The sequence below is a fragment of the Apodemus sylvaticus genome, chromosome 22, assembly GCF_947179515.1.
Source record: "Apodemus sylvaticus chromosome 22, mApoSyl1.1, whole genome shotgun sequence".
NCBI classification, from domain to species: Eukaryota; Metazoa; Chordata; class Mammalia; order Rodentia; family Muridae; genus Apodemus; species Apodemus sylvaticus.
Window position 1 is genome coordinate 21,277,405 of NC_067493.1, and position 24,961 is coordinate 21,302,365.

The following is a 24,961-nucleotide window of genomic DNA, read 5'->3' on the forward strand; positions in this document are numbered from 1 at the left end:
GAATTTCTGATAGAAACCAAGAACCTTTGATCTTACCTGTATGGCACTGTTGTTTGCTGATGTCACACAGAACGTTAGCTCAAAGGTGGTCAAAATAGGCTGTAGATAAACTCAATGAACTGTCTAGGAGAAGAGAGTACCAAAGTCCAGGTGATGCAGAGGTGATTCATCTATTGGCCGGATCCCTAGTGCCACCCATCTTCCCAGCATATAAATACTGCAGGCTGTTCTCAGTGCAGCAGAGTGGGCAGAAGAGAATCCCTGAGAGGGTCACACACACAGCTGGAGAGAGAACACAGAGGAGTAAACGGCTGACAGACAAGCAGGGATGGACCTGGTTCCTGCTCTCTCACTGGAAACCTGGGCGCTCCTGGCAATTATCCTGGTGCTCCTCTACCGGTGAGTGATCTTCACAGATCCTTCCCATCTCATGTCATCAGTGTTAGGGTGATACTCAGACCTCTCTTCTGTTATTATTGGGAGAATCAAGATGATATCAGAAGCAGGGGCTGGAGAGATGATGGCTCAGTGGTTAAGGGCACTGGCTGCTCTTTCAGAGGACCCCAATTTGATCCCCAGCATCTACATGCAACTCAGAATCATCTCTAACTCACAACTCCAGGGGATCGGACTCCTTCCACGGGCATAGCTAGGATGGTATTTAAAGGTGGCAGCTTTCTAGCCTGGCTAACTGCTAAATAATCGAGACCTATTAAGTTTATTAGCAAGCTTTATGCACTGTGACTGTGCAGGTTCTAATCTATTCTAACCCACAAAGGCATCTACATCCCAGCCATGGGCTCCATTTTACTCGCTGTGTGACTCATTCTCTGACTAGCTCTACTACATGTGTGTCCTCATGGTGAGCGCCCATGGTGACTCCTTCTCAGGCCTGACCTCATGGAGACCTTCTTCTTCCTCTACCTGCCTCCTGGTCCTTATTCTCCTGGACCCTCACCTGCCTTGTTGCCTACAACTTGTCCTCTCCAAAGTCACTTACTCTTCAGTCTTTTATTACCCAATCAGAGATAACTCGGAGCATTCTTTACACCACTCGGATACAGGAGATTCTTTCACACTGGTGACATTGCCCATATCTGGACTGTATCAAGGTCTCAGTTTTCAAAATTTCATGTTTTTATTTACTGTTGTTAGGGCCATCGCATGCTACAGTGTGTGTATGTGTGTGTCTGTATGTAGGTCAGAGGACAACTTTACAGGGACAGTTGTCTCCTATCATCATGTGGGTCCTGAAGACCAAACTCAGATTATCAACACTATCAGTCAGTGCCTTGCCTACGGAGTCATCCTGAAGGCTCCAAATGGAATGGCAACCGAGTTAATTTTGTGTTTTAATGTTTTGGCAGTATGGAGGATCAAGCCAGAGCTTATATATGCCAGGCAAACTCTTTACTTCTGAGTTACAGCCCCAGTGGTAGTAACTCTTATTAAAGTTCATACTGACATTTTGAGGATCCATTGGATCCCCCCCACTCTTCTTTAATGCCTTCTTTTGAGGTTTACTGTAAACATATGGGGTGTTCTATGCCTACTCTTGGTTTGTATAATGACACAGAGACCTTTATAAATATAATTTTAAACCTTCAGTCACTAATCTCAGCAGATTATGAGTTCTTCTAACCGGACTGTGCTGGCCTGGCCAACTTCCCAGCCTACTTCCCAACCCTGCCATCGTAGTCTTGCTCTGGCACCTCCTTCTTCATTGTGTCTCGATTACTGAGTCCCCAGGTCCCACTTGAGATCCTTTTCCTTTTTCTGGACACAGAAGTCCCACCCTTTTCTCTCCTGCCCAGCTATATGCTGTTGTACCCTTGATTTGACCAATCAGAAGATGGTTGAGAACAGTGTTTACAAAATACTGACTCAGGAGATGCTTCATGATAATACAGTACGAAAGGCTGAACTGTACTGGATCTCTGGGTATAGGAATCAGTAATTGACTACACAGTGCATGAAAACATCCCCTGCTAGTTTATGGATATGAGTTATAGTAGGTATGACTTAGTGTTAGTTATCCCTAGATCCATGGGAACTCAGCAGACATGGATACCAACAATGGACTGACATGCAAACTCACCATTCCCAAAGCTCTCTGGGAACTGGAGAGGGAGCCAAGTTGTTGATTTGTTTCAGTTTTTGATGATGGTCTTGCTTGTTTCCTCTCTTCTCTGTGTGTGAATACAAGTCTTTCTGTTTCCCTTTATAGATATGGAACCCGTACACATGGAATTTTTAAGAAACAGGGAATTCCTGGGCCCAAACCTCTGCCTTTTTTAGGCACTTTGCTGAATTACTATAAGGTGAGTGTTGACTGAGTTTTCCATATGGCTTCTGCTTGTGGCCAATAATGGCTTAGTTCTATTAAATGTTCCTTATGAGGAAACCCTGAGACTTCAGGCCTTCATACTGCGTCTTCTCTCAATTCTTGAGAATGTTTGCAAGTGCCCTGATGCTCTATTGCCAACTTAAAACTTAATAGTGTGTTTGTGTGTGTGTATATATATATATATACTTTTATAGAGTGTATCCAGGCATTTGCATTTGTGTGAGTGCCCATGGATATATTTAGGTATATGTGTGTGTATGAGGAGGTCAGAGGTTGACACTGTGTGTCTCTGCACTTGGTCCTTTGAGGCAGTCTCTCACTTTGACCCAGCTCTCTCTTACTTGACTAGTATAGCTAGCCAGCTTTCTCTCCGGGTTCCCCTGTCTCTGACTCTTACAAGCTGCTTCTATTACCTCCTGCCAGGCATTTACACAGACCTTGGGGAGTCAAATTCTGGTTTCCGCAGGGTGCTTTTCCCACTGAAGCATCTCCATAGCTCCCATTTGTCAGCCCCTCATTTATTTATTTTTGGGTGAGGGTGTGTATATTCCGTAATAGGCGTATGTCGGTCAGAGCACAGTTTGTGGGAGTCAGTTTTCTCTTCCAAACATCTTATTCCTAGTGATGGAGCTCAGGTTATCAGGCTTGGTGACAAGTTCCTTTTCATTCGGAGCCATGTCACTGCCCTAGTGTTTATTTATTGACATTCACCTTGAGTAAAATGCCCAGATCTCTGTCTCATTCAGTCTTGATGCCGCGGACATGATGCTCGGATCTTGTGAGCAGTAAAGGAAGAGTTTGTTTCTTGCTCAGTGTAGAGTCCAGGAAGGCACTGCTGTTGCTATTTGGAGAAAATCTTGAAGGGGTTTCCAACTTCTAGGACACCAATCTGTATTTACTAGATTAAAATGATCTTTGTACGAGGTCTTATGAGTGAGACTGTTCTTTTCTCTGAATATTCCTGAAGCATCAGCTTATCACAGACCCCCGTCCCCCACATTTGGGAGGCTTTTTGTAACTTGAGTTCTCTGCTTAATCTTTGAACCCATGAAGGTTTTTCTGTAGCAGTAGACCAGCATGTACCATTCATGTTTGGGTTCTTCAGAACTAGAGCATTTAGCTTCTCTCTTCATTTAGGTACTGGGGTTCTGGTTAGTGACTGATTCATTTAGAAAGATTTTGTGTGTATACGGTTGTATGTGTATATTTGTGCACATGAGTGCAATAGCTATGGAGGACAGAAGAGGGTGGTGGATTCCCTGGACCTAAGTAAGACATAGATGTGAGATGGAGGATGTGGGTTCTGGGGATTGAACTTGGACCCTCTGCAAGGTCAACCAGTTCTCTTAACCACTGAGCCACATCTCCAGGCCTTATGACATATTTAAGTTTTTTTTTTTTTTAATGCATCCACAGCTGCCTTTCTTCTTTTAAAAGCAGTAAACTTATGTATGACTCTGAGTAGCAAGTGAAAATATCTGAGACAGGATGGGAGTTGTCAATTATCTTACTTTTCTACATAATGCAATTTTATTTTCTTTTAAAGGTTTGCTAAAAGCAATTAGCGAATGGAGGATTTAGCAAAATTACTAGAAAATTATGTAATATGCCGTGTAGGTTCTAAGTCTATGTGAATCATTTGTGACTAACCTGCTTTGTGCCTGGCCCATGGTCAGTCCTCCAGACAGACATTCCCAAGCTCACGCCCAGAGCTGAGTGGCAAAGCTTGTGTTGTTGTCTGCTCAGGATTTTCTTCCTACAGGTTCTGTGCTTACCTTGCACATTCTTTAAAGCACTTGTGTTAATTATCATCACAATCCTTTTCATCATCATTATTAGGGTGTGTGTGTGTGTGTGTGTGTGTGTGTGTGTTGTCCATGTACATGTCTCTGTCCATCAGTTGGCATGTAGAGGCCACAGGGTATGTCACATGTCCTGCACTCATTCTGCCCTTTCCCACTGACCCATCCTGCTCTTGATGTGTCAAACATTTCAGAGACAATAAATCTGACTTCATGGTATTTGTGGGTTTTGGTGCTCTGGGTACAGAAGGGTCAGTACATACAGGACAATAATGGATTTCATGCTATTTCTCTTTCCAGGGTTTATGGAAATTCGACACTGAGTGCTATAAAAAGTATGGAAAAATATGGGGGTGAGTATTCTGGAAAGTTCCATTGAGTTAACTGTTTTTAGAAGAAGGCACTCCACTTGTGTAAGGATGATGCCAGCCTCAATGTAGCCTTGTATAAAGGTGATACCGCATGTCATTAAGTGCCAGGGTTCAAATGTCAATTGACATGAGAACATTGCACACTGTGGCTTTTTGACAGGCTTTGATGTTCCATGGACTTGAGCTTTTTTTTTCTTATTAATTTATTTATTTATTCATTTTGCAACCTGGTACCTGCCCCCTCCCTATTCCCCTCACACAGCCTCTACCTCCTTCTCTCTCCCCTCTCTCTAGTCCTCTGCGAGTATTTGGCCCCCGAGTATCTCGCCAGACCTTGTGTTTTATCCAGTGTCCTCTTCTAATTTGTTTTCTCCTCTGAGTCTTCCTTTTCCTGACATAACATGCATTGCTTCAGGTCCCTCTGATCTGCTCTGGCAAATGTCTTGTTCCGTCTCCTTGCCACACTGCTCATTTCCATATAGAAGCCCACATTTCTTCACGTTTTTTAAATTGACTTTAGTATTCCATTTCACAGTAGGGGTGAGGGTTGATGACCTAGCTAAGGGCTTGGTAAATAATTCATGAGTAGCATAAAAAAATTCCTGTGTGCATATACAGAGTTTGCTGTTGTTTATATTTTATTTTACATCAACTTTTTTTTCCCTGGAACTGGGACATGTATCCTGGTACATACATGTAGGCCAGAGGATAACTTGTGGAAGTTAGCTCTCTACTTCCAGGGTACTGAACTCAGATCATTAGTGCCTTTATCTGTTGTGCCAGCTCCTAACCACCCCCCCACCCACAAGATTTTTGGTAAAAGTGTGTATCTGATGACAGCTTGTGCCAGTCTGTTCTCTTTCCACCATATAGCTCCTAGTTGACATCATCAGGTGCCTCTACCTTTGAGCCATTTTGTTTCCCCCCTCCAGGAACTAGCTGTGTGCAAATCCTCAGGCAGGGTCAGGACCTTAAACCTTCTGCTGGAATGTTGACAGTCATGCTCACAGTGTGTGGATGTGATCCCAGCTGCAGTGAATTCAGGAGAACTGAAGGCAGTCTGTGCAGCTCTCCCCTCTGCTTCCTGGTTCTCATGCTCTTCCTGCCCTGTCTTCCATACAGGAGGCGCCTCAGTTGAATTCTGTGTTTTCATCTCAATGTATCAAAACCAGGGTCTGCACCCTAGGCAGGCATCCTAAGACTGAGCTGCATCCCAACACCACATTTGACACATTACAGTATTTTTCAGTTAATTTCTTTTTTCCTTTTTCAAGTCAGAGTTCCTCTCTGTGTAGCCCTTGTTGTCCTGGACGTGCTTTGTAAACAGGCTGGCCTTGAACTCAGAGGCCAGCCTGCTTGCCTCTGACTCCGGTGTACTCCAGAGGTATTGGGTATCCCTGGAGCTGGTGTTAGAGGTGGTTGTGAGCTTCCCAATGTGGGTGTTAGGAACCCATTGGGTCCTCTGTAAGAGCAGTATGTGCTTCTAACTATGGAGCCACCGCTCCAGCTTCTTGCACTATTTCAAATGAGAATTCATAGAAAATGGTATAGGCAATTTTCACAGGTACACATCTAGACTTTGCAAATTTCCACTTGTTATTTCTAAGTGTGCTGCCATATAGAGTTGTTTTGCCTTTAAGTGACTCACTGGGTCTTGGATGACATTACCTATCATTTTACAGAGACTCCATTGTGTACATGATCAGAAACCCTAAACTGAACTGGGAACTCCTGTGACCCTGTATTGTATAAGGCAGAGTGCGGGTCCTGCAGCATTAGGATCAATGTCTGGGTGTGGCTCTCATGTCAGAACCTGGTTCATCAGCTGTCTTCACCACACAGGTTGTTTGATGGTCAGATGCCTCTGTTTGCCATCACGGACACAGAGATGATTAAGAATGTGCTGGTGAAAGAATGCTTTTCAGTTTTCACAAACCGACCGGTAGGTCACACTGTTTTTTCATTGATTAATTTATTTATTCATTTTATATCCTGATTGCAGCTCCCCTCCCTTCTTTCCTCCCAGTCCAACTCTTACTGATTGCTCCCCCACTGCCCCATCTCCTTCTCCTCAGAGAAGAGGAACTCCCCACTGTGTCTCACCTTGCCCTGGGACTTCTAGCAACAGCAGCAGGATTAAATGCATCCTCTCCCAGTGAGGCCCAACCAGGCAGTCCAGCTAGCAGGAGGAAGATCCAGTGTCAGACAACCAATTCAGAGACAGCCCAGCTCTAATTGTTAGGGGGCCTACACAAAGACCAAGCTGAACATAAGCCAGTAATATATAAGGAGCCTAAGTCCAGCCCCTGTAAGCAGTTTGTTTGTGGTTCAGGCCCTGTGAGCCCCCATGGACAGGTTAGTTGACTCTGTATGTTTTCTTTGGGGTCCCTGACCCTTCTGGCTCACTCAGTCTTATCCCCGACTCATCCACATGACTCCCCAAGTTGTGGATGATGTATGCCTGAGGGTCTCTGCATCTGTTTCCATCTGTTGTTGGATGAAGCCTCTCAAGAGTGAGTCTGAAAGCTGATTGTCATTTATAGTGTCTCTCACTGCATGGGTCTCAAGTTTGGTTAGTCATTACTTGGTCATTCATTCATCTTTATCCTTGCACGGCTTTTAGTGAGACAGTTTTCGGGTGGGTGGTTTTGTGTGTGACTTGAAGTGCCCCCTACCTCGTCCGGAATTCTTGCGTGTTTACAGGAGTTGGCCACTTCAGTCTCTTATTCACAGCTACTAGGAGTCTTAGCTAGGGTTTTTCCCAAAGACTTCTCAGAACCTACACCATTCCAGGATTCTGGCTAGTCCCAGATATGCCCACTACCTATTCCTGTTATCTCTCCCAGCCCTCTCTGTCCCCCAACACTTGATCCTCTTCCCCCATTCCCCTCTCCACTCCCTCTCCCATCCAGTTCCTTCCCTCTATCTCCCAAGTCTATTCTGATTTCCTTTCTGTGAGGTTTTGCCTCCTCGCTTGGGTCCTCCTGATTACTGAGTTTCTTTTGGTCTGTGGATTGTAGCATGGTTACCCTGTATTTTGTGGCTAACGTTCACTCATAAGGGAGTACACACCATGCAGGTCTTTTGGGGCCTGGGCTACTTCAGTGAGGATGATATTTTCTACTTCCATCCATTTGCCCCCTAGGGGCTTGCTTTCTAGCTACTTAGCCAAACCAGAGCCTTCTAGATGTGAGGGGAAACCTTGCCTCAAAAACACCATAGAAAAATAGAGAAAGATGGCTGACCTCTGGTCTCCACATGAGCACACATGGTCATGTGCACTAGCATTCATGTGTATACTCATATGCAGAGAAACACACACACAGAGGGGAAAGAGACCCATGCAGACAGACAGATACACACACAAAGACATACACATACAAAGACACACACACAGAGACAGACACATACATAGAGACATACATACACAGAAACAAATACACACACAGCCACACACATACAGAGACAGATATATAGAAACACACACATACAGACACATGCATAGAGACAGACATAACACATAAAGACAGAGACAGACAGACTGACAGACACACAAATGTAAACACACACACACACATACACACACACACTAGCCAGTTAATTTTAATATACCTTGACTAGCTTAATGGTTGGGCACTTCTAATCTTTCCTGAGGCTAGCAAACACTCCACCTTGATCTTCTGGAGTTAATATTCTTTAAAATCTATATTTCATCTCTGCTACTGCAGACCCAATTGGAAACATGGCCACTAGAGCCACTTACCTGAGTTCTTACGTGGTTGGTCTGTCCTATGCCCCTCTCATGGTGATTCTGCCTCTTCCTCCTTTCTTTCCCAAGCCCTGGAATCCTAAAAGACCCGATTCTGTCTGTTCTACCTAGGCGTTGGCTGCTGGCTCCTTTATTTTCTAACTGGAGCCAACTGGGGGGCACTATCCTTCAGGGCCTTATATGCAGATGTTCCTGTGAGCAGATTTAAAGATAAAAATTAACAAAATAACACAAGTAACATTAGGTCAAACCCATACAATAGTAAATTACAAAAACCCAAATATCAAACATTTAAGGGTCCCAGGCCTAGGAGAATGGCTTGATCAGTGGGGAAAGGACCTGAGTTTGGATCCTCAGCATCTACAAGAAAGTTGGGCAGAGCAGTGTTCCTGTGTGACTCTAGCGCTGCATGTGGAAACAGGTAGATCCCAGGGGCTTGTTTGCTAGCGACTCTAGCCAAACCAGAGCCTTCTAGATTCATATATGGCCACAAAAATGCCATAGAGACCTATAGAGAAAGATACCTGACCTCTGGTCTCCATATGAGCACATACAGGCATGTGTAACTGTAGGGTTATGGGGGTCCTGAGTCCAATCCATGCAGGACACAGTTGCTCAGAGATTCAGGATGAGGGAAATTGACCATGCTTACTTACCCCATGCTGTTGCCAGGTGGATGTCTGGTATAGCGAAGCCTCAGGACACCACTCCTGGGGTGGGAAAGCACAGTCTGAGGTGTGGGACAGCCAGAGCTGACTCAGTGGTCCTCGAGTTTGCAAAGAGGCTGGAGCTGTCTGGTTCTCAGGCTCTTGGACATCCAGGCACCACTGGAAATGGAGGAAGAGCTGAGAACAGAGTGGGGCCCCCACAGGCTGGATCAAGCCTGGGATGGGGGTGGGGTGGGAAGAGGGGAGCTCTGTCTGGTCCAGCGAGTAGAGTCTTTGGCGTCATGGCTGGTGGCAGGCTTCAGCTTAGGCTAGGTGGCGGCCATGGCTGGGAGCAGAGAGAGGCCTTCTTCAGGAGACTAGACAATGGCTCCATAGACAAAGGCCTTCTCCATGGCTCCCCAAGGCAGATACTGATGAAAAGAGGCAGGCTATGGTTTTAAGGCATTTATTGTCCTGGAGGAAAGTACATGCGTAAAACCTTACCCCACTTCTCAGTGTGGGCCTGAGGTTAAATACCTTTTGCAGGGAGGAGTGGCTGGGAAGGACTGCTTATTGGATAAACCCTCTAGGACTTTAGGTACCTTGTTAAAATGGAGATCTGTCTTGAGCCTGTGTGACCACAGGTCATGTCCTCTACATGTGCAGGGGCTTAAGGCATTGCCCTTATGTGACTGATGGCCAAAAATCTAGGGGTGGGGGTACTGTGGCTAGTGACAGGGGCCTGGTGCTCTCGAACAGGCGAAGTGTCTTCAGTACCTTCGGAATTTCCAGGGCTTCAAGTCTTAGCTCAACCGGGGACCAAGCTACTTTTACCGTCCAACATCCACTAGCATTCACATGTACACACACACACACACACACACACACACAGAGAGAGATAGACAGACAGACACACAGTATATGAAGATAGCCTTTTCGCATTGCTCATGTTGTAAATACAAAGCTGGAGAACTTGTCTGATGTAAAATTAACTTTCTATCTTTCTCCAAGTCAAATGCCATCTGCACAGCTCTGGAGATTGACTAAGTCTTGTTTGCATCTTCTCCTCAACCCCTAGATGTAGTTTTCCAACCACAGAACAATGTCCATTTAAGGATCCTGGAATATAAAGGCTTGGAACCACAATAGGAAGCTGAGTGCACAGGTGATTTCTCATAGGCTGTGAGGTATTCTGAGGTTGTTTTTGTTTTTTTTCTGACTCTAGGATTTTGGCCCAGTGGGGATCATGAGCAAAGCTGTCTCCATAGCTAAGGATGAGGAATGGAAGAGAGTTCGAGCCTTGCTCTCCCCCACATTCACCAGTGGAAAACTCAAGGAGGTGAGTGAAATTCTTTTAACTGCAGCCTGTGTGACTGGAGTCCCCATCCTAACTGTGGATGCTTTTCTGTTTTGTTTAGATGTTCCCTGTCATGGAACAGTATGGAGACATTTTGGTAAAATACTTGAGGCAAGAGGCAGAGAAAGGCAAGCCTATAACTGTGAAACAGTAAGTCCTTCACAGTATTTCTGGGAGAGGAAGGGCATCTGGGGTGCAGCTCAGAAGGTCCAACTGCTTGTCCTTGCCCCTTTGACAGTAGATGACATTATAGACAGTTTAAAAGGAAGAAGCATGCGAGTCAGAAATTTGCAGGTGTAGAGGCTGGGAAGGCTGGGAAGAGCTTAGTCTATACTGAGGGGGCTTTCTTTGTCTGTTCCCTGAGAATTCTTTCCCACTCTCTGATGCATATGTTAAATTCCCCCACCTTTTTCTCCTCAGAGCATTAGGTGCCTACAGCATGGATGTGATCACCAGCACATCATTTGGAGTGAACGTTGATTCCCTCAACAACCCTAATGATCCTTTTGTGGAGAAAACCAAGAAGCTCTTAAGACTTGATTTTTTTGACCCGTTGTTCTTGTCTGTAGGTGAGTGGGCGGTTCTGTCTTCTGATCATTGTTCTTGTCTGTGGCCATGTTTGTCCGTTTCTTCTTTCTCACTTTCCCCAAACGGTCGGCTCTAGTGCTGTGTAGTTCACCTGTTGTGTAATTCCTCCCCTAAAGGCACAGCTCAGTATTTTGAGAGCATTCGAAGACATGTCGCCCAATTATTTCTGGTTTTGAACTTCCTTTTTCTTTGAGAGAGGGTCTCACCATGTAGCTCTAGCTGGCCTGGAAATGGCTGCCTTTGCACTTAGAGTGATCCCTCTGCCTCTGCCTCTGCCTCCTGAGGGCTGCAATTACAGTGTGCACCTCCGAGCCCTGGTTTTATTTTAGATTTCTTTCATTTGTATAAATACAAATTTGGCACTCTGTAAGTCCAGAACTCTCCATGGTCGCAATATCATACATGCATCCCATCTGTCTTGATTACCCCCACCCCTAACTCTTACTTCCCACACCACTTAGACACTGAGACACATCTTCCTCCCAATTTCCTCTCCCTTTCTCTGCTGTGGTATCCAGTTGAGTCCATTCAGTGCTGCCTGCTAGGAGGCTGACCTGTATAACTGGCTTCATCTGCTGCAGGAGGTCAGTTTAGGAGAAGCTCATGCCATGTCTTAGATATGGAATTTCACACTCCCTGTTCCTGCCTCTGACTTTAGTGCCACACCCTGTTTCATGATGTCCCTTGAGCCTTCATGGGTAGGGGTGCTGATATAGATGCTCCATTTAGGCCTCAGGACTCAACAGTCCCTTATTCTCAGTACTCTGATCTCTTAGGGATCAGCACTGACTGAAGGGCACCTGGCCTATTACCAATGTCAATCACAGGGGACTTCGTTGTAGCCACATTGGAACTTTCAAGCAATCTTGACCTACGCAACCACCAGTTCACTTCCTCTGTATCTGAGCATTCTGGGCATTTCACATCAATGGGATCATAGACTCTGTGGTCTCTGGGACAGGCCTCTTTTATTAAGCACAATATTAAATGAATCAAGTGTCACTGTGTTCTGTGTATTTGTCCAGGGAGCAAATTATACTCCCTATCTGTTAATGGACATGGAAGTTAGTTTCACACATTTGCCGAGAATTTCTCTGTCATGAGCTTTCATATACAAAGTTATGTTTAAATATTTAGTTTTATGTTTTGGGGGTCACATTCAGAATCAGCATTGCTGAGTCAAAAAGTAACTGAATTTTTCTTTCTTTTTTTCTTTTTCTTTCTTTCTTTCTTTCTTTCTTTCTTTTTTTTTTTTTTTTTTTTTTTTTTTTTTTTTTTTTTTTTGGTTTTTTCGAGACAGGATTTCTCTGTATAGCCCTGGCTGTCCTGGCACTCACTCTGTAGTTCTGGCCTTGAACTCAGAAATCTGCCTGCCTCTTCCTCCCAAATGCTGGGATTTAAGGCGTGTACCACCACTACCCAGCATAACTGAATTTTCAACATATTAAGCAACTGAACATACATTGTCTATAGTACCTGTGGCTTCTTTATATATAAATGTCTGCCATAAATGCAGGACTTAGATGTTGCAATGTGTGATTTTAGATCAGCTTCAACTCTTTCTCTGTCTCTGTCTTCTCTAAATTTTTAGGGTCAGGGTTTTTCCTGTCTATGTTTCTGTATCCCAGAACTCAGGCTGTAGACTAGTCTGGTTTTGAACTCACCTAACTCAACCTGCCCCTGCCTTCTGAGTGCAGAGATTACAGACATGCACTACCCTGCCGTGGCAGATCTTCTCTTACATAGCTTAATTGCTTTATCATTTTTATAAGATTTATTTATTTTTATTTTCTGTGTATGGGTGTTTTGCCTACATGCATGAAGTGCCTAAAGAGGGCATATTGGGCTCTTAAATCTCCTTGTATTGCAGTTACCGGTGGTTGAGAGCAACCATGTAGATGTTGGAAATCAAACCTGGCTCTTGTGGGAGTGCCAACTGGTTTTTTTTTTTTTTGTATACATTCTTGGTATAATTAACCATGTTGTGTCATTTAGGGTTTTAATACTTTCCTTGTCAATTATATTTTCATATCCATCTCATACATCCCTATACCCACATTCCATCCTTGTCACCTAATAGTCTCTGTGTCTCCTTTTAAGCATTGTATGATATCTACATTTAGACCTGTCTATATATTTGTTGATATAGGTTTAAATCTGGAAGTGTGGCAGAGTATATGAGTTTTAATTCTTCCTGCTTTTTGGCCACCTGTCTTTGTGCATGGGTTTTTTGTTTTTTTGTTTGTTTTTGTTGTTGTTTTTGTTTTTGATTTTTTGAGACAGGGTTCTCTGTGTAGTCTTGGCTGTTCGTATGTGTATGCATGCACATGCCTTGGTGACTGTTTGGCATGTGGAGGTCAGAGGACACCTACAGCAGTTGGTTCTTACCTTCAACAGAGTGGGATCCAGGGATCAAGCTCAGGCTGTTGGGCTTCTCTGAGGAAACCTTTAGCTGTTGAGCCATCTTAATGGCGCCTGAACTTTCTTTCTGAATCCATATGAAGTCCAGGAGCACAGTTAAATTTAAGAATCAGGTTGCAGCTTTGGCTACTCCAAAGCACAGAAGAAGTATGGTGCTGACCCAGTGTAAACAAGGTCACAGAGAGAATGACTTCTGGTTGAGAAATTGGTGACTTCTTATACAGATTGCTTTATGATTTCTTTAAATGAAACTTCCATTTCAATTAAAACATCCTTTTTTTCCCCAGTACTCTTCCCATTTCTCACCCCAATCTATGAGATGTTAAATATCTGCATGTTCCCAAAGGATTCAATAGCATTTTTCAAAAAATTTGTGGACAGAATGAAGGAAAACCGCCTGGATGCTAAGCAGAAGGTAAAACATGGTAGTTTCATGAGAGGCTCATAGTTTGATTACATGTTGGGCTGTGAACAAGTGAGCTGTGTGCTAATGGCATGTAGAAAAGGCTAGCTTTAGAGAGAGAGAAAGAATATATTTTCTCAGGGAAGAGAAGTTGAATTTTTAAAAAGTTGATTGATAATAAGCCAGGAATCGACCCTTAGCAATAGGAATGAAAACTAGAACATCCCACATAAGGAATGAAAAAGCATTGGCATGGCACAAGACCTGAACATGATCAAGACTGTCAGAACTCCTGCATACCTGGGAAAGGATCTCTCCAAGCTCTGTCCTTTGCTGAGGAACAGTTGGCAGTTGATAGCTGTGTTTGTAGGGGTGTGGACACAGGTAGGTTTCCCATGCACTAGTAGATGGCCCTGCAGGCATGTCCAAGTGAGCCTTCCTAGTTGGACTTAGTGGGTGATTAAGAAGAGGGCATGGAGTATGGAGGAAGAAATGTTACAGATGATATAGAAGGAATTGTTTGGAGGAAACAGTGGATTGGAGATGATCATATCTAATTGTGTACATGTATGAAACTCTCCAATAACAATTAAAAATGATCAAAAGGGGGAATATTTTTTCCTCTCCTTCAAAAACATTTTCTAAGAATAAAAGTGATTGTTTAAAGTTGTATTGTAATTTATTGTAAAAGTGGTTGATGTGGAATCTAGATTCTTCCCAGCTGATCCATTTCCGGCTTTTTTTCCATGATGACTCAAGCAACCAGAGCCACAGTTATGAAATGAATTTAAGGGAACTACATTGTCAGAAAGAAGATAATTAAGTTTCTGCATTCCTGATCTACCTCTGACCTCTGACTTTAGCATTGATCATCCATTTTTGCAACCTTTCTTTCTGTTTCCAGCACCGAGTGGACTTTCTTCAGCTGATGATGAATGCTCATAATAATACCAAAGACAAAGAGTCTCATAAAGGTAAGCAAACCCTTCCAGGTTGATGGACAAGGAAGCTCTCAGGGAGTGGGTGGGTTGCTCATAAAATATGTAAGGAGGTTTTTCTTGGTAGAGGGATACCTCTGTTGTCAAACAACAGAAGTAGCTATTATCAACATGGAATTTTCGGGATGCACATGTGCAAAAGTATGCCCCTAGCATGAAGGGTGATCATGATGTATGTCTCCTGTGGTCTGTTTATAACCTGAGGGAGCACAGGTGGTGTTTGTGTCTTTGCCAGCATGCATTCTTAGTGCTCTTCCTAGACATCTGTGCCTTAACATCCTGTTGGGAGGGCATGTATCCAAGTGGTGCTGAACCTCTTTGGGAGCCTGTGTTGGACATGTCTTCTCTAGCCTAATCCATGGTAAAGATTTACCTTTCCTTTGTGTGATGTGTAAGTAGCTTCTGGGGAAAGCCTCTCTGTACAAATGCATTGGTCCTCTTCATTCTTTTATGTACTTAAAAATCACTCATAGCTAGGCGGTGTTGGAGTGTGCCTTTAATCCTTGCACTTGGGAGGAGATGGGGTTGCATCTCTGTGAGTTCAAGGCCAGTCTAGTCTCCATCATAGATTCCAGGGCAGGCAGGGCAATGCAGAGAAATCCTGTCTTGAAAAACCATAAAAAAATAACTTCCAGATTTTTATCTTCTTTGTGTGGTACATGCATGTGCAGGAGTATGTGCACATGTGCACACCCCTAGGTGTGTGTACAGAGAAGAGACAAAGGCACACAGTGTCTTATGCAATCCTTCTCTGCTTTATTTCCTGGAGACAGGGTCTTTTATCAAACGTGGGGCTAAGTTGGCAGCTAGGAGGTCCCAACAATTCACAGTGTTGTGGTTACAGGGGTTTGCTGCCCACCTGCCTTTTTACATGGGAACTGAGGATTGAAACCCAGGTTCTCAAGCTTGTACAACAAGCACACTTACCCCTGGAGCCATGTCTCTAGCCTGCCATCTGTCTTTATTTTTTTTTTGTTGTTTAAGGTCATTTTCACTATCACGGCTGCAAACTGATGGCATTTCAGTTCCTGACTTTATTCTCCAGGTGTGCATCAGTAGCTAATGGAGAGGGTGTCTTCCATTCTTACCCATCTGTGCATTTCCCATGCACTCACTTGCTTATGTGCAGCAGTATGGTCCCTTGGGTCCCCACACTTACTGTTTGAAGTGATCCTGTACTTTGTGTTTTGAGTTCTTTCTTGTTTGCCCACTTGAAACCCTTTCATGTGATCAGATAACTTCAAACTCTCCCGCACCTCCTCCTTTAGCCCAGGCTTCTATGTAGCCCAGGCTGACCCACATTCACAATGTGCCTGAGGACCTTTAATCCCTGAGACTACAGGGCTGTGCTACCTCGCAGCAGAGTTTTAGCAGAACTGTTGTATCTGGCATGAATCTGGAGTGGTAGCACCTTGGTTTTGAAGTAGCCTTCTGTTAGTGATTGTTATCTGAGATTTTATGGTGTTCTTTGGAACAATTCCCAGAGCTTGGCACACCTTAGTCTACAGGCATTCCTGGCAAACCATGCTGTTTCCTATGGCTGAGAACAGCTTAGGTGATGGGTCTTTCAAGACAGCCCATAGATTAGATAAGAGGTTTTGGTGTATGGAAATTGACTTGCTAAGGTGCCTTCTGTGTAACAATAAAAAGAGCTCCTAGGAAGAGTTCAGTCCTTGAGGGTGTGATCCCCCTGATGCTGAGAAGCAGAATTCTTCCATAACTGGCTGTATTCTCTCCAATCAGTCTTTCAGTGTCCCCAAGAATACAGATATTACCATACTTGATTCATAAAGTCCTGGGGACTGAACCTAGGTGATTCCTAGGGAAGCACCCCTATCTACTGACTGCATATATCAGCCCTTCTGTTTAACTTTTGATTGATGAAATAAATATTAATTTTAATAATAGCCACCAATTGTAGATTTATAGTCCAGTTTCAGTTTAGTAACAAGTACTTACACTAATTGGGAGGAAGAATTTATGAACAAGAGAATCACAGCGTTCATGGTAGAAGAGGTATAACTCCCTGTAACTCTAGCCCTGTGGACCACAATGACATCTTCTGGTTTCCATGGGCACCTGGAGAAACACACATAAATAAATAGAATTAAAAAACATTGATCTGTATGAGGGACCTTCTATAACTACTTCTCTAGGGGATTATTGTATAATCCCTATATATTATTATTATACTTAGATATAAGTATAATAATATACTATAAGTATATATATACTTACATGTAAGTATATAAGTATAATATATTATTATACTTATATATAAATTATATAAGTATAATCTAATAGGGTGCCCTATTCTAACATCCAAGGGCACCCTCCTCACAAACATGGCACTCCCACACACTTTAAAACTTACAAAAAAGAAAGTCCTTGTTTTGAACCTGACCACTGGGAATGGTGAGGAACAGCAGACACATTGGGACAACCTACCTGAAGCTTTCTCCTTTTTCTTCTTGGATGTGTCATGTTGCTGTCATGGTGATGAGCGTCTCAGAGTGACTGAATGGCATCTCCATAGTCTGTCTAGGAGAATGGGGGCTCATTTGATTTTCTCCTCATCTCCTCTGTAAGGGTCCATCCTGACTTGACATATAATTTTCTCCTCATCTACTCCGTGAGAGTCCATCCTGACATGACTCGCCTGAAATGCTTTCTTACTTTCAGCCCTTTCTGACATGGAGATCACAGCCCAGTCAATTATCTTCATTTTTGGTGGATATGAAACCACCAGCAGCACACTTTCCTTTGCCCTGTATGCACTGGCCACTCACCCTGATATCCAGAAGAAACTGCAGGAGGAGATCGACAGAGCTCTGCCCAATAAGGTGAGAGGATGGTGTAGGAGAAAAAGAAAAAGCCTTAACAAAGACACCTTCTTGTCACCTCCAACAGTGTGTGTGTATGTGTGTGTGTGTGTGTGTGTGTGTGTGAGAGAGAGAGAGAGAGAGAGAGAGAGAGAGAGAGACAGAGAGACAGAGAGACAGAGAGACAGAGAGAGACAGAGAGACAGAGAGAGATAGGGGAGAGACAGAGGCAAAGACAGAGACAGAGAGACAGAGAGAGACAGAGAGAGGGATAGAGAGACTGTGTATAAGAGTGTGTGTGTCACACACACACACAGGGGGGGGGGCATGGAGAGAGAGAGACAGAGACAGAGAGAAAAAGAGAGAGAGAGAGAGAGAGAGAGAGAGATACATATATAAAATAAAGGTTATGTTTAACATTAAAAAAAAAAAAAAAAAAAAAAAAAAAAAAAAAAGAGTGTGTGTGTGAAAGAGAGAGAGAGGGATTGAGGGAGAGAGAGTATGTGTGTATGTGTGTATGAGAGTGTGTCTGTGTGTTTGTGTATGTGTGTGAGAGAGAGAGACAGAGAGAGAGAGAAAAGAGTGTATATGTGTGAGAGAGACAGAGTATGTGAGTAAGGGTTAGTGTGTGTATGTTGTGTGTGGGGGGGGTGTATACATTGTATGCATTTTTTGTGTGTGAATTTGTGTGTTAGTGAGTGAGTAAGTAGTCACACCACTGAGCCATCCTTCCAATTTTGGTGATTTTTATTTACATATTTGTATGTATATATGTATGTATGTATGCAGGTATGTATGTATGTACTTATGTATGTTATGAGTATTAATATGTATGTGGGCATATGTGCTGCAGCACGTGTGTAAAGGTTAAACAAAGAACAACCTGAAGGCATTTGTTCTCTCTTGCTACGACATGAGTTTTAAGGGTCCTAATTCGGTCAGGAGTCTCAGTGGCAGGTGACTTTGCTCTCTGAGATGTCTCAGCAACCCTTGATAATTTCTAACAAGAGCACAACCACAAACTGGTTTCCCCCAGCACCACTTAGAAATTATAAAAGGGACAGAGAAAGAGAAATGGTCAATAAAACCTCCCATGGTAACAGAAGGTTGTTGTGACAGGGCTGGGTCTGTTGTGCCTGTTCTCTAGGACCAAGCAAGCAGCATGCACACAACCTGTGTGATGTTAAAGACATGCACTTATCATACAGATCTCTGCAGGGTTCAGTGATGCTGCTGGACCTGCTGTGCTGTCCCAACTGTGCACTGAGAGAGCCTAGCCTTAGTCTTGATTAAGCTGCCTGGGTTGACTCAGCTCTGTGCCATGATCCCCTCTATTTATAGTTATAGGAGAAGAAGCCAAGGTGTGAGCCTTGGTGTCTAAATCATGAGCCAAACTCTCTCTCTCTCTCTCTCTCTCTCTCTCTCTCTCTCTCTCTCTCTCTCTCTGTGTGTCTGTGTGTGTGTGTGTGTGTGTGTGTGTTCGTTTGTGTGGGTTATAGATTTACATTGCGTACATTTCTGATTCTCTTTCTACCATGTTTTATGATACAGGCTCTTACTAAACGTGGAGCTTATAGATTGGGTGAGGTTGTCTAGCCAATGAGAACCAGGCATGCCCTGTCTCAGTCTACCTGCTGCTGGGATCATAGATGGGTGCTACTGTGTTAGGGTTTATAAATGGTTTGTATCTGATCTCTCATCCTCAGGCTTGCATAGTACAAACTTCAATAATTGACCATCTTTCAGGTCCCAAGTGACAGTTATTCTACTTTGTAAGGAGTCTGAGTGATGGCACAATGGTTAAAAGCCCTGGCTCCTCCTTCATAGCATCCATTCGTACTTGAGTCCCAGCATGAAAATGGTAGCTCTCGACTGCTCTAACTCTAGTTACAGGAGACCTGGTGCCCTCTTTTGGCTTCTGTGGGCGCTGTACTCATATGGTGTACATAAACATATACAAAAAATCTACATTTATGAGTTAAAACAACAAAACATGCCTTAAAATGGATTGTAAGTACTAATTGCTTTGAGCTGCTGAGCTTGACTTTGGGGGTGCTGAGAATTCAACACTAGACACAGTTGTAAGTTAACCTAAGATCTCAGCACAAATCCTTTTCTTTCTTTCCAGGCACCTCCCACCTATGATATCGTGATGGAGATGGAATACCTGGATATGGTGCTGAGTGAAACCCTCAGATTATATCCCATTGCTAATAGACTGGAGAGAGTCTCCAAAAAAGATGTTGAAATCAATGGTGTGTTTATCCCCAAAGGGTCAACAGTGGTGATTCCATCTTATGCTCTCCAGCATGACCCACAGCACTGGCCACAGCCTGAGGAATTCCGCCCTGAAAGGTATCAGAACCTCATGGGCAGGAACCCACTCTGTACTCTACAGGCCTGTGAACTCTATGATGCCTCTTATAGGAAGATGATCAAAGTATAATTTTGTATCCATTTGCATTCTGTGAGGACAATGGTAGAGAGAGAAGAAAAGAGAGGAGAGGGGAAGTGAGATGGGAAGAAAGTATGGCTCATTAACTACAGAATGCTTTCCTCCTCCTTCCTCAAATAGTTAAGGACCCGCTTAAGTGTGGGTCAGAAACCCACTTTTCGTGAAGTTGAAATGAAATGTGCTTTTCAGAGTTGGGACACAGCATCATCCCAAATGGATTTTTAGTGTTTAAAGATGTAGTTCCTTTCTTGTTCCTTTGTATTTTTGACAATCTCTTGAATGGATAATGAATTCTGGTCATTTTCACTTCACATTGCCCTGCCTCTTCTCCCTCCCACTCATGTGGAATCCCTGTCTGTCTTCAACCAGTCCTCCTCCTGTATCATGTATTTTTGGATTTTTTTTGGTGACTTGTGAGTTTACTTAGGCTCACATAAGCATAGGTGTAGGGGTTATTTCCTGGAGAATGGTCAACTCACCAGTGGCTGCTCCATTGAAGAAAAACTTCTCCACCTTCACCAAGCATTTATTGTCAACAGCTCCTTAGTGAGGTGGCATCTCATGAACTCTATTTCCCTCCCGTAATGGAATGATGATGTGTCTAGTCTTGTGTAGGTATCCACACAATGATGCTATGAGTTCATGAGTGCAATGGGCATGTCGTGTCCAGAAGATAGTACTTCCCATCCATTTCATGCCCTGTCTATTACATTTTTCTGCCCCTTCTGTAATGTTTCCTGAGCCTTGAAGGGGATGAGTCCTCTTCATCTTCCTCTTCTTCTTCCTCCTCTTCCTCTTCTTCTTCCTCCTCTTCCTCTTTTTCTTCAATTTATTTATCTATTATATGTAATTACATTGTAGCTGTCTTCAGACACACCAGAAAAGAGTGTCAGACCTCATTATGGATGGTTGTGAGCCACCATGTAGTTGCTGGGATTTGAACTCAGGACCTTCAGAAGAGCAGTCAGTGCTCTTAACCACTGAGCCATGCTGCCAGCCTGCTACCACTACTTCTCAGTACTATGACCAGTCATGAGTTTCTGTGCTAACTGTCTCCCACTGCAAACTGAAGCTTTTCTGACCAAGACTGAGATCAGCAGTAATATTTTGTGTGTAAAGATAAATATTTAGAAGGCATTTTGGTATCATGTCCAAGTAGCAAAACAACAGGACTGCATTCATCTCTGTGATGTCTGCAGCTGTGGGTTCTTGAATAGATTTTCAGTGCTAGACATTAATTTCCCCAATGAACTGGCCCATCAACCAATCATTAAAGGGTCAGTTTCCCCCTATGCCATAATACCATTATTACACTAGTGTGTGCCCACATAAGGATGCAGTTTTTCAAACAGCATTTATCTTATCTCAGCCACATGGAGAGTCTTATAAGGAAAGAGAGTTGAAAGGATCTTTAGTGTAAAATTCTCATAGCCAAATACCTGCAAGTAGAAATTCAATGAACATTTCCCAAACTACCTGTGAGTTACTGGTTAGATGTCAAAAGGCAACTTCACATGTGTACCTCTTATGCTTTCGTCTTCTGTCAACGAATCATTTATTGTGTCTCCAGGTTCAGCAAGGAGAACAAGGGCAGCATTGATCCTTATGTATATCTGCCCTTTGGAAATGGACCCAGGAACTGCATTGGCATGAGGTTTGCTCTCATGAATATGAAACTTGCTCTCACGAAAGTTCTGCAGAACTTCTCCTTCCAGCCTTGCAAGGAAACACAGGTGAGGGAGAAAACTATCTCTATAAACAGTGTTTTATGGGAGGCTTTTTTAGAACTTAAGGTTCTATGTATAAAAATAATAATGCATGTTTGAGGTCTAATAATTTGATTTTTGGCCATCTGAGCTATTTGTATCTAGGTATTAGCTAAGGGGCTCTTTGTTCTAGGTCTTTATAGACTAGAATTTAGCATTATGAAGAGTCAGAGGAGACCAGTGTGAAAATCTAGTCATGTCCATTGGAGATTGGGTATATGATGTGCCATGCAGAGGTGCAATGGTCATGTCTTCAGTGTTTGTTGTGTTGTCCTCTTCTTCCGTAGTTCTCAGAAGCCCTCCTTTCACAGTCTTTTTAACCCATATATGTACATTAGAGTTACAGAAGAGCTTTAAAACTCATATGGGGTCTGGGATGTTCTCAGTTGGCAAGATGCCTACTAATTTTGCACTAATCTCTGGTTCTAATCCATAGAATTACACAAACAAGCTGTGATGGTACATACCTATAATCCCTGCACTCAGGAGTTAGAGAATAGAGGATCAGAATTTCAAGTTATCCTTGGCCACTTAGTGTATATGAAGCAAACATGGGTTGTGTGTCTCAAAAAGAAACCAGAAACTCAAGATGCCTTGTCATTTCAGTAATCCTAAAACAATTCACCCAAAATGTGGCTTTAAAAGCTCATCTCTGATTTCTCATGTCATTCTAAGTTGAAAATTATTATTTTAAAAGACAATTTCTTGGTCTCATGAGATTGCTCAGTGGTTAAGAGCATCTTCTGCTCTTTAGAAGGACTTGTGTTCAGTTTCCAGAAGTCACATAATGGCTCACAACCATTTGTAAGTCTAATTCCAGTGGCTCTGATGGCCCACTCTGGCTTCTCAAGAATTCACACATGGTATATGTACAAAGTGCTGGGAAAACACTTCTATACAAAAACTATAAGTCTTTATAAATTTGCTTTTTATGATGAACTTCAACCTGGGACATTGTGATTATTCTGGCTCATTTCTCAGGAACCCTGCTCTAGAAAATAGGTAGTTGTCACATTTCAATAAAGTATGTATCTTTTATTCTCCTTTATTCTGCTCTCATACTTTAGGTCCTTGTTCACTCTCCAAGTGAATCTTCTTCTTAAGTTTCTGTCCTTGTTTACTCCATGTTCAGCTTTTGGGTCCTGTAGGCTGTTTTCATCACCTCTATATCATTAAAACCTCCAGTTGTTTTATATTTGTTCTCTTTGTATTGAAGGATATTCCCTCTCTTTTGTATAACACCTCATATTATTATTTCCACACACTCCAAATAGTTCTTTGAGGAGAGTTTTCACATTGAATACCTGGTAACTGTTTGAAAGTATGGCTTACAGTTATAGTATTATTTCATAAAAACATTCATTTAAAAATTAGCATTATTTATGTAACTATTTACATACATATCTTTATTGTATTTCTCCATCAAAATCATGTGTATAGTGCTTAAATAATAAATGAGTAAAATAAGACATTTAGAAAAAGCATTTGCATTGCATTTTCCTGGATATCTTGTTCTTGTTTCATGTAAAGGTATGGCTAAAATGACAGGACTTGTGTATTTAGAGTGTGGTTCCTCTTTATTGATGGGAGTCTTTTCTGGACAAAGGGACAGAAGTGTTTATTCTTTGATCTGTTCCTTAAGACAGTTGTATAGCTTTATCTACACATAACCCCGCTTATTTTAGTATTTATTGGTAAAGCATTTACATTATGCACAGGGATTTATACAGATAAAACACAGTTCTTGTTTTGAGGCCCCATATCAAACTTGACATAGGGCAGATACTCTTTCAAGTTCCAGTCATCTTAAAATTGATACTTCTCTCTCTCCATGAGAAGATTGCTCCCCTTCCTTTTTCTCTGAATAGAAGATTTGTCTATTGGAAGCTTTCCCCTTCATTACTAAAGAGTATGATGCTAAAGTACTATTGAAAACCCTGTGGAGTCAGACATTCTCTTTTACTGTATCCTTGGAAGCCAAGAATAGATGCTAGAAAAGCAAGTAACATATGTCTCTTCCAGAAGACTTGCCCTGAACATGCTGAGTATAGTGGTGATACATAATCTTAGAGCTGAGGATTGTTAATAGAGTTAAAATTTATCCTTCCATGGTTATCTCGCAAGTTTCAAAACCAAAAATAACTTTTCATGACTTAAAAAATTAATATGACAAAAGCCTAAGAATAAGGATAAAAATGTGAAACTCATTTGTTTTACTTTAAATGAGCACAGAATATTAATATAAATCAGCATGAGTTTGTTTCAGGTTGTGAACACAGTAGATTCGTAATCACCATTTTGCACAATGTGTGTTTGGATGCATACTCTCACCATCCAAGTGAGACAGCTTGGAGAAAAAAGAAGTGAAAACATATGACTTAAAATGCAGCTTTTTGTTTGTTTGTTTGTTTCTGCATTGCATATTATCCCTAACACTGGTTTATTACTTTTCTTTTGGTGATGTTGTTGTTTCATTCACTGGTTCTCAACAGTCTTCTTTCCCTGTTGCAGATACCTCTGAAATTAAGCAGACAAGGACTTCTTCAACCAGAAAAACCCATTGTTCTAAAGGTTGTGCCTCGGGATGCAGTCATAACTGGAGCGTGACTTTCCCTCAAGGAGTTCTTCTGAGTTCTTCAGAAAGGCAGAGTCAACGAACATTGGACACTTACTTTCACCATGAATAAAATTCACATGAAAATGGGGCTTAATTGATTGGTTTTGATGTATGGTTAAAGATTCAGAACATCCATTGAGCTTTCTCAGTGACCATACAAGCTGCCATCTAATATAAAGGAGATGAGTTAAGTCAGTGACAGCACAGGAATTTCGCCTTCACTGGTTCTCGTGGGATCAACCCCATCCTCATCTTGTAGTCTCTGTTAATTTCTTTTGATCTCTTTTGATAGTAACCATATGTTTGCAATCAGATGTTTTAGTTGCCATATTCTACAATAAATGCTGCATGGAAAATGTAAATAAACACTTCTTTAAAAATACTCCTTTTAAAAGTGTTTTTGTATTCTTTGAGAGCCTCATAGAATGTATTTTGATCATATTAATTCCTTTCTCCCAACTCTTCCTAGATTTTATTCCATCTCAATTACCACTCACTTTATATTCTCTCACACTATTTCAAACCAAACCAAACCAAACCAAACCAAATCAAACCAAACCAAACCAAACCAAACCAAACCAAACCAAATCTGTGTAGT

General features: G+C 42.4%; 1 protein-coding gene across 1 annotated transcript; it reads left to right on the forward strand.

Annotated features, from left to right (window-relative positions):
* Positions 1 to 328: 328 nt before the first annotated feature.
* Positions 329 to 24,353, forward strand: LOC127673006 (cytochrome P450 3A11-like). The gene is made up of 13 exons (XM_052168521.1): positions 329 to 399; positions 2,228 to 2,321; positions 4,450 to 4,502; positions 6,363 to 6,462; positions 10,162 to 10,275; positions 10,355 to 10,443; positions 10,714 to 10,862; positions 13,590 to 13,717; positions 14,610 to 14,679; positions 17,386 to 17,546; positions 19,654 to 19,880; positions 21,551 to 21,713; positions 24,258 to 24,353. The coding sequence occupies exons 1-13, from the start codon at positions 329 to 331 to the stop codon at positions 24,351 to 24,353; spliced, it is 1,515 nt and encodes a 504-aa protein (XP_052024481.1).
* The last annotated feature ends 608 nt before the right edge of the window (positions 24,354 to 24,961 follow it).